We start from the raw sequence: 10,736 nt of genomic DNA on the forward strand, positions 1-10,736 counted from the left end.
TATTTCTTAATTCAAAGATCTGATTCATTTTGACCCCTAAGGCCTTTATGTTTTTCTCGTAAAATCTCACAAATAATGAGCCACAATTACTGGTAAAATATCAGCAGGGTGTATAAAGACTTGTGATATTGTATCCAAAAAATCGCATTAATATTCGTGCAAGTGCAAACATAACTTTTAATTTTAACACATTTTACAAGAGGCAATTATATTTTAGTAAGTCTTTTCAAACATGTCAAAATCTACCTTTATATCCTTACATTGAATAATTAATCTTAATTCAGGGATAAAATAAATCATGAGATATTTACATTATTCAGTGGATTTTGTAAGCCTTATTCAAATAATTCTGAATAGTAGGGATGTAATTATTACATTACATCTTCTCGTAAAAGTGAAAGTCTGTACCAATTTACTTGGAATAGTTTAAAATACTTATATATTGGGTGTTCCAAGAAAAACGTCCCTTTCAAAATTCTCACAGATAGACTTCAAGCAAAAATGACACATAAACATAACTCTATCGACATTAATGGAAAAACCAAGAATTATTATAGAATAGTTACAAAAAATCTTTGTAAAGGGAGACTTGATTTTCAACAATTTTGAAAAATGCTTAACTACTCATGTCATGGGAACATGTCGATGCTTACATATTGATTTATGATTTTGTCATCCCATATGTTAGGAACGTCTGTTACATTCATTTCAGTAACGGAATAGCTATAGAGGAAATATATACGCCGTAGTACGCCGAAGAATCATTTTAGCTTCGGCGTTCAAAGCACGTTACTCATAGGTTAGGAATAAGTGTGTCTTACTACGACATATCCCACCGTGTTTTTACGTTTTGTAGTGCATACAACACTTATTCATAACGTATTCCATGTACATTTTTGATATATTTTAGATCCTCCGACGGACGATTTCAAATTTGAGTTTTTATGGGCAGACGACCCATGGACCCAGATACCTCTAGTCGGGCTTCCATCTTGGATGTTGTTACCGGGGATCGATGAAGTCATCGTGATAGACACCCCAGTCCATAATGTCCATAATGATGCATTTAGCCTCTGGCATGGAAATTGCTAATTGTCATCCTTTCTCGGGGCCGTGGTAATACAAGTTAGACAAATTACGTATTAATAGATAAATATTGTACGATCAAAGTCCACCCTGGAATCTTTCTTGGGAATCTCAGCCAATCAATTTAAATATTTACTTTGTATTTTTATATCTTCAAACGAGTGGCGATAAATCGATTTTGTGTTTTTTTCCCGACCTCATTTACGTTCTACCGATCTGATTGCTTAGATTTAAATAGCACCAATCTGATCATTTCCACGCCAACAAAACGAAGTGTAGTGGGCTTAGTTTAATACAGGTTAATAAGATCATGTCAAAAGTGATAAACATATGTCCAGTCACCTCTTGATGTTCCAAGATGGGTCCTACTTCCAGGCATCGATTTCCCGGTTTCCTTTGTTTGCCATAAAATAAATTAATTTGTATTGACATAAGCAACAGTTTTTACTTTTATCATTTGCAATGCCATGCCGGAGCCGAGTGAGGATAAAGTTGGGTTGGAGTGCGGAACCTCACTGCAAACTTTCTTTTCTTTCAATTTGAAGTTAAAGTTTTTCAGATCCATCCAAAAATTGTAAAAATTGGGTGCCCTTAATTCTAATTACAACAGTCGTGATACTGTAATGAGGGGCCTTGTCAAAACAACGCCACTAACTGTAAAGGAGAGAAACGAGTATAAATTAGTGGGCATCCAACCCTTTGTCATATTTACCGAGTAAATTCCTTCGGTAGCCTACTGACGTTACTAGTCAAATAATATAGTTTTGAACAAGCATAAAATATTTTAATATACAATATTCAATATAACAATAACACGGTACAATACAAAGTATATGAACTGAAAGCTTCATTTCGCTCATCCGGGTAAAGCCTTAACAAACTTATATCGTTCAATTTGTCTTCCATTGTGTAAGTAACGATCTAGACAATGCGTCGATCTTATGTTGTGAAACTATTTGGAGCTTACACTAATAATTCATTCTTAGTTGTGACATTAACTGCAAAAAGTAGGGAAAATGTTAAATGAAACATTGGAACTGAAAAAAAAAAAAGAATCTGCACATGTACAGTATATATGATACGAACAAATCTAAATATCAACCTAGTAGAAGCAGCTAACTTGAAGATAATCGTATAATGCAATGTATTAAGATTTCTGATTCGACACGCTATTTTATTTGATTGGTTAAGACCAACGCAAAAATGAAGCTTATCAAATACCGTTTCGATCCGTCAAAGTTCATTTTCCATTCAGATTCCATTTTCCACAGTAGTTGGTCAATGCTGCAGACCATTTCCTCCTAATTCTTCACGCTTCATTATGAGGAGCTTAGGTGGAAGGCAAAACTTAAATTCATTATCTAAAAAAACATTAGATAGATATCAGCTAGAAAACAGCTAGAATTAATTCATAGTAGGGAAAACTGCAGTCAATATTGAAATAAGCTGGTTTTATTACGACTCGTCTCATGATGAATATCCAGGTTTTTATTGGAGTACTTCATGTAGGTGTATTATATGTAGGTCAATTGTATTACGTTTAAAACTTTGACAGCCTATCTACTACATATAATTAAAAATTTCATTCGACTTTTTTCTCTAATGTAACAAAAACCTTATGTAAATATATAAGAAAGAAACATATATATAATGTGCTGGCAATTAAGGATGACACGGCAAATATCGTCTGAAAAAACCATGAGATAACGTCAGATTTGGATCATTCTAGAGAAATCCTTGTTTGGTATCGTGAAATTTTTCTCTTTTTATGTTGAACTGCATATCCTGAAAAAACTTGGATATGTCGACATCCTCGCGGTAAACCCACATAGCAAATAGAGTTTATTTGATATGTTGCATTATATATTGAATTGAAAAAAATGAATTCAGAGAGGATTATTAAATAGTACCACTTCCTTGTTCCTTTCTCTAGCCGAACAATCAAGGGTCAATGGTCAGTTAGAAGGTAGATGCATTACCGATGGTAATATTATTCACCGCCGCTTGAGGGTTAGTCAAAAGATTCCACACATCGATTGTCAGGGGTTTAAATGGAAAGTATGTGCGTTGCCGGCTTCATCAATATGAACATAAAATTTCATGGCATATCAAAAGGAATATTGAACGTAATTCTGATGACGTGTTTAGGTGTTAAGTTGTTAGGTGTTTTTGACTACTCCAAGGTGTGCCTAATGAACACAGCTACTGCAAAATTAGAGAAATGATTCCAAAATAACAACCATAATTTCCCACAGTAAGTCACAGGACTTATGTGAGTTGGTAGCTTAGTTTTCAGATTGCCATGACACACCTGTACCAAGAATATCTTTTTTTAGTATTCAACTATACACTTACTGTTATCTTTCGAATTTGTCTATCATAGTTCAAAGAATATAAGTTGTTTGACCTAGGTCGGTGTATTTGACTTGCTCGCGATCCATTGTTATAATTATACAATAGAAATGTATTTAGATACTATCTTTAGACCACACCTTTAACATGTTTTCACGTATTTATTATCAAATTATCACGATCATCTTGGGAGAAACTCAGAATTTGGTATAGTAATGAACAGTCTATATATTTTATGATCAATAGAATTATCAAACAAGGCATCTCTATTCTATTGTGTTTCACAATCATAATAAAAATAGAGAATTGTTGCTGATCATTTATGTTTGAAACGCGTCATCCTAATTCATAATACGATTTGGTCGCGTAGTTTAAATGACTGACCACGTTTTCTTTTTTTTTTATATATATATTACACAGATTGATTTAGAGGTTTGTCCTTCCAGATGTATTGAAGTTCCGAGGAGAGTGGGGGTGGGGGAGCAAAACTCATATCATATATTTGCCAATAATTAATAGGTCTAAAATAGAAATTCTGATAAAGATAATTTAATCATTTCTAATGTTACGAAAAATAAACCTAATCTCGGAATCCATGATACCACAAATTTTAAAGTAAACTTTGTGGGTTTACTGTGAATCTGACAGAAAATTCTAAGTCTGCTTAACTGTGAACAAAAGCTGAATTTAAACCAAAAATATGATGATGATGTCAAACTTATTGAATATGATTGAAAATATACCCTTTTATCTCACGATAAACAATGAGAACTAAAGTGTTGTAAAAGAGGTAAACAATACACTAAATATTATATGTTAAGTAACATCGAGATACATTTTACACTCAGAGTGACAAAATCCTTTAAGATAAATAAAGAGAGAAAACATAACGAACAAGTTAAAAGAATCTATTTATTGGACAAGGGTTTGTTTAAGTGGTTTTGAGTTAAAGCTAGTTATATATTCCATATTGACAATCTAGGAGTTGTACTCTTCAACATGATGACTGACAACTTTCTCAGGCCATGTATATATTTAACGTCTTGGTAATAACTTTCCATATCCCATTGGACCATATAACCATGTTCGGAATTACTCTATGGCTTGTAATTGCCGGACTATCGCAATCAAATGCTCAAAGTAAGTATTCATTTTAACAAACTTAATTTTTTTATCACGACTTAACATTATATATTCCTATATGGCCAATGCGCATGACAAGTGATATTGTACGTCGACACTTGAATAAGTCGTATTTTTTAATGTACACTATTGAATTCTAGAAAAACCTAAAGGAGAACTGTTTTCAACTATATGACCCAATTTATTACGTCGCACTGATTTATCCAACCTCTACAATTGAACCCAGGCAGTCCAGAAACCGAACCAGTTTATAAATAAATTGTATATTCATTTGGTCTTAAAAATTGAGTAATGGAAAGTGTTATGCAGAATTCCCTTATGATGAAAATGGGATTTCACACATTTTCCGTCCTCCAATATCTATTTTTTTCTAAATCATTTGGTATTTTCATTATTTCTTCTCAAATAATATAAGTAATATATAGTGTTGTAAAATAATCTCACTCGAGTTAAAGAACTCATTCTCAAGAAATAAAAGTAAAATTTAATGCTGTAAAATAAACTAATTCTCAAATAATTTAAAGGACTTAGATAAATTGCAATCAAATAAACCTATTCGTTAGTTAAATAAGAAATGGAATATAAAGCTTAAAATAACCTTATTCTCAAGTAATATAATGCTGTAAAATCAACTCATTCTAAAAAATATAGGTGAAATATAATGCTGAAAAATAAATTCATTCATGAAATTCGCGTAAAATATACTGATGTAAAATATATCCATTCTTGAGTAGGCCTACTATAAATAAAATAAAGTGCTTAAATAAAATCATTCTCAAGTTATATAAGTGAAATATAGAGCAGTAAAATAAACTCATTAAAAAAATACAGGTAAATTGCTTTAAAATAAACTTCTTGTAATTAGAGTAAAGTATACTGATATTTACTCTACTATATATAAAATATAATGTTGTAGAATGTAGATAAACTCTTTCTCAAGTAAGATGAGTACAATAGTGGTATAAAATATACTCAAATAGTGAAAAATAGGGTCGTAAAACTCATTCTCAAGTAAAATATTCTGATGTAAAAAAAACTGAAATTCTCAAGTATTATAGATAAAATATAGGAATGATAAATAAACCCATTCTCAACTTAAATAAACACAATTTAGTGCTGTTAAATAACTCATTCTCAAGTAAGTAAAATATTCTGATGTAAAATAAACTGAAACTCTCAAGTACTATAAATGAAATATAGGAATGTTAAATAAACCCATTCTCAACTTAAATGAATACAATTTAGTGCTGTTAAATAACTCATTCTCAAGTAAGTAAAATATTCTGATGTAAAATAAACTGAAACTCTCAAGTACTATAAATGAAATATAGGAATGTTAAATAAACCCATTCTCAACTTAAATGAATACAATTTAGTGCTGTTAAATAACTCATTCTCAAGTAAGTAAAATATTCTGATGTAAAATATACTGAAAAAGTACTATAAATAAAATATATGAATGTTAAAGAAACCCATTCTCAAGTTTCATAAATAAAATATAATGCTGTAAAATAAAGTTTCATAAATACAATCTAGTGCTGTAAAATAAACTCATTCTCAATTTTCATAAATACAATCTAGTGCTGTAAAATAAACTCATTCTCAATTTTCATAAATACAATCTAGTGCTGTAAAATAAACTCATTCTCAATTTTCATAAATACAATCTAGTGCTGTAAAATAAACTCATTCTCAAGTTTCATAAATACAATTTAGTGCTGTAAAATAAACTCATTCTAAAATTTCATAAATAAAATATAATGCTGTAAAATATACATAATCTCTAGTGATATGAGCAAATAAATTTAAATCAAGTATTATGAGCACAATGTATTGCCATAAAATAAACTAATACTCAAGCACAATATTAATTATTATAAGGATGTTAAATGAACTCATTCTAATGTTATATATTAAATATACGGCTGTAAAACAAACTCATTATTACGTAATGTACCTACAACCAGCTGCTGTAAAATAACCGTATTGTCAAGTAATGTAAGTAAAATATAGACTTGAAAAAAAATGAAAATGATTCACAAGGAGCATAAGCAAATCTCCGACGTCATGCATAGCTCTACTCCAAGAGCTTCACTGACTTCCAGATGAAAACAACGAGTTCATTTTTAAAAGTTTATGCTTAATTTTTTATACACCATATTGACAGAGCACCCTCACTGATATTATCTCTGTCCACGGTTTGGCATAGTGTACCAGGAATAGTATTGGAATGAGAATAATGGAAAAGCCAATGGAATAAAAACTTCAAAACAGTATGGCGATCAGAGTTTCCTATTTTGAAGTCAGAACCGAAAACTTTTATTTTTAATTTCTATTATGGTTAATATTAGGACAGCAGAATATATATTTTACATCTATCTTATATAATTTTTCCATTATAAAATTTGTATGTGACTTTTTATGTATTTAAGGTTGATTTCTCCTTTTTTAAGAGTATCTTTTTATTTTATTTGTTTGTTTTATTTGTTTTTATGAACAGTTTAGACTGTTGTGACTTATGTGTAATGGTCTTTAAACAATGAATATTATTATTATTATTAGGTAAAATGTATCTCATATAATATATAACATAAACTAGTCGGAATACAAAAACTCTCAGTTGCTAATATATAATTCACAATAGAAATTTGTGTTTGTTTTAGTTAACCCATGTTCCTTTACACCATGTTCAAATAATGGGATATGTGCAGCTAATAATGATGGATCATATCAATGTTTCTGTCAATATGGTTACTCTGGTAACAATTGTGATGGTAAGTAAATTCTATCCTAATGTTGACATTACTGTTATTGAAAACCATAGAGAAAGACACTCAATCAGGAGAGTAGGTGGTAAACTAGGGTTTAATCTAGGACCTACTTGATGTAGTTATTTGCAAGCGTCTGTAACTGAAAATACATCTAATGTGTATTACGATTTTCGACATTGTACGATTTTTCACTATGGCATCTTTTTGATATTTTGAAATCGTGTAATCAGCAGGTTGAGTTTGAGGCTCAATATTTTGACACGGCACAAAATCTTTGAAAGGATTCACGATCACATTTTTCCCAAGTTTCTTTTTCAATTTCGTAATCAAAGGATCGGAAACGGACTCTTTTAATCTTACCTCACTTTTCTTTGTCACAGTGTCTGATTTGGGATTCCGCCCCGGAGTGGGCGCTCCGTTTTCCTGCAAAACTTGAATGCCACTTACTCGGCAACTCTTAGCAGAGCTATTTCTTCCACTCTTGGGCGCCACAACGCTATTTTGAGCCTCGTTAACGTTGGTTTGTGAGCTCGTTCGCGGGAAAGATTAAGACTGTTTTGGAGCGGGAACCTCTTTCTGAGATTTAGCTGACTGAATTCGATATTTCTCTGAATATCCTGATTTCGACGATCCGGTAGAATTCTTTTCAACTGGTTTCGGAACTGGTTTTTTATTTTCAAGATTAGTCAATGTGTTAGTATCCACTGGAACTTCAGTTGAGAAATCTTCAGAGTTATTGCCCATGTTGCTTACATTAACAGCTTTTGCTGCCTTGACAACAGGAGAAGATTTGATTCCTTAACTCATCACTTTTAAAGATGCAGCAGATTTCACTTTTTTGGGAGTTGTACGATTCGTACTAGAAATGCTTACTTTGGGGGTTCGTGTCACAGTTGCAGATTTCGAGACATTTTGAAATTTTTTTACATTTTGAGCTGGTTGTTTTGGGACAGTGTTTCCAATTTTGAAAGAATTTTTAGATTGTATGTACTTGTAAATTTTACAGTTTTTGACTCATGTATTGCTAACCCATGCTTCAATGGTGGTCGTTGTGATAATAATGGAAATTCGTTTACTTGTGTTTGTACACCTGGTTTTACCGGCTTCACATGCGAAACTAAAGGTATGCCGTTCATTTTTAAAAAGATATAGAATTGCTTTTGGGTAATTTTTAAGTCTGAAATTTGTGTATCATGATACAAATGTTAATCATTAGGTGTTACACACCCTCCGTCATGTTTACTGATGGACATTTTAAAACTAAGCTACTGACGCCCATATATATGAAAAGATACTAGAAACAGGAACTAATCGGAATACATGTATTAAATTTAGGCATAAAATGCAAACTTTGAAAAATGAGAATTATTACCTTTGAAGTTATCATCTAATTTGAACCAATTTGCATTTTATACTCTGAAAATACTAATAAAACTATGGCATTTATATATTATATGGGCAATTCGGTATTGCATATCATAGGCCACATTATTATTTTAATAAAATTTGCCGAAAGTTGAACCTTTCCACGAATCCGGGAGATAAGAAAACATGTTTTATAGGCTACTACAAAATTTATCTTATTCAGTTGATCCGTGTTCTTCCTCGCCTTGTCAAAATGGTGGTTTCTGCCAGTCGTCGTCTACAGGGAATGGCTTTACTTGCTATTGTGTAAATGGATTCACTGGTGATACATGTCTGACATCAGGTAACATCTAACTGTCAACAAATGTAAAGAATAGATGTTTAGTTAAATTTGACCAACTCCTCATCTTATTGCGACACAACGTTCTACTAACAACATCGTTTATGACAGATTTCTTTTAATATTTTTAAAGTCATTTTACTTGTACCATTTCAGACTCCCTTAAAAGCATACCTATGATTCACATACAAATATGCTCTATAATCAAAGTTGATGATAACCCAATATTTACATTTTATTGTCACGTGCTACAGTGAACCTATGTGAAAAATTTGGGTACCGATGAACTACAACTTTCCTTAGTGATCACCGATGACGTAATCCGCCATTCATTCGCATTAACACATGACAATTCTGCGTTTATCAACCAATGAACGCAAAAAAATCTACATTCAATTCTTAATTGAAGACAAAATATATAACCTTATTACAAAATTTTCTTAAAATAGTGTATTAATCATATTCCTAAATTGTCTACAATGAATTCCACACAACTTTTTTTCTTTTTTTTAGTCAATCCATGTTTACCAAATCCTTGTCAAAATAATGGTTTTTGTCAACCGAGTGGTACATCATTCTTGTGTACCTGTCAAGCTGGATTCTCTGGTACTACATGTCAAACAATTGGTAATGTTTTTACATTTTACAAAACATCATATTCCTAAATTGTCTACGATGCAATTTCAAACTTCATTAATTAAATTTGTTTTCTTCTATTAGCTAACCCATATTTACACAGTCTTAGTCAAAATAATGTTTTTTGTCAACCGAGTAATACTCTATTCTTATGTATCTGGAAAGCTGGATAGACGATTGTAGCTTTATCAAATCTCGAAAATTATCTGGTATCTTCGGAATCAACTAAATTCAACTGGCATCAATGTATACTTACAGCGTCCGATCCATGTTCTAGTGGACAGTGTTTAAATAATGGCATTTGTGTGGTTACCAACAATGGATTATCTTATCAATGTTTCTGTCAGTTTGGTTACTCTGGTAATAATTGCGAAGGTGGGTTTTATGTTATAAAACGCCTAGAAAGAGAAAGGCAGAAAATATTAAGTAGATTTAATCCAGTTTACATTTATAACTTTGTAGATTCGGTTATATTATACATTATTCTTATTGTGATATGTCATTATTGTTTAATTCCTTATAAACACACTTGTTTCAATTCCTGTCATTTTGTGGCGTCTTTGTATTTTTTTAAAGGTGAATGTTTCTATAACATAACATTATGTTTAACCAGTTATTAATTCATAATGTTGTAGATTTTGATTCTTGCTATGTAACCCCATGCTATAACAATGGAGTTTGTAGTAATAATGGTAATTCGATCACGTGTACATGCCCTCCTGGTTTTACTGGTTCACGGTGTGAATTTAGAGGTAGGTTCCACTTGGACAAATAAAAGAAAATCTGTTAGTAAGTATATAACGTTCCAAAATCATTTTTTGATCTCGTGATGTATACATCAAAGCCATCTCCCGGATGATGTTGTTCTTGCCTTTTTAGATTTGAACCTCGTTGCTTAGCAGACAAACATGGCTTCTTACCGTCTGCTATGTCTTACAACTGCCCAATGTAACGGTATGATAAAGTGTTATATACGTGACTTGGCATTTAGAATATGTTCGTTTTGTTGGATCTGTCATCTACTGGTATTTTTTCTTCACCAC

At 31.6% G+C, this 10,736-nt stretch overlaps 1 protein-coding gene across 1 annotated transcript in view; it reads left to right on the plus strand.

Annotated features, from left to right (window-relative positions):
• Positions 1-7,309: 7,309 nt before the first annotated feature.
• The window catches only part of LOTGIDRAFT_108863 (hypothetical protein), a gene marked incomplete at both ends in the record, with an annotated part of 15,813 nt that continues 12,386 nt past the window's right edge, over positions 7,310-10,736 (plus strand). The window contains 6 exons of the mRNA XM_009068289.1: positions 7,310-7,355; positions 8,359-8,475; positions 8,941-9,060; positions 9,571-9,684; positions 9,952-10,068; positions 10,329-10,445. Coding sequence (XP_009066537.1) covers positions 7,310-7,355; positions 8,359-8,475; positions 8,941-9,060; positions 9,571-9,684; positions 9,952-10,068; positions 10,329-10,445 — 631 coding nt within the window. The remainder of the gene's footprint in view (positions 7,356-8,358; positions 8,476-8,940; positions 9,061-9,570; positions 9,685-9,951; positions 10,069-10,328; positions 10,446-10,736) is intronic.

The sequence above is a fragment of the Lottia gigantea genome (genome assembly GCF_000327385.1).
Source record: "Lottia gigantea unplaced genomic scaffold LOTGIsca_9, whole genome shotgun sequence".
NCBI lineage: Eukaryota > Metazoa > Mollusca > Gastropoda > Lottiidae > Lottia > Lottia gigantea.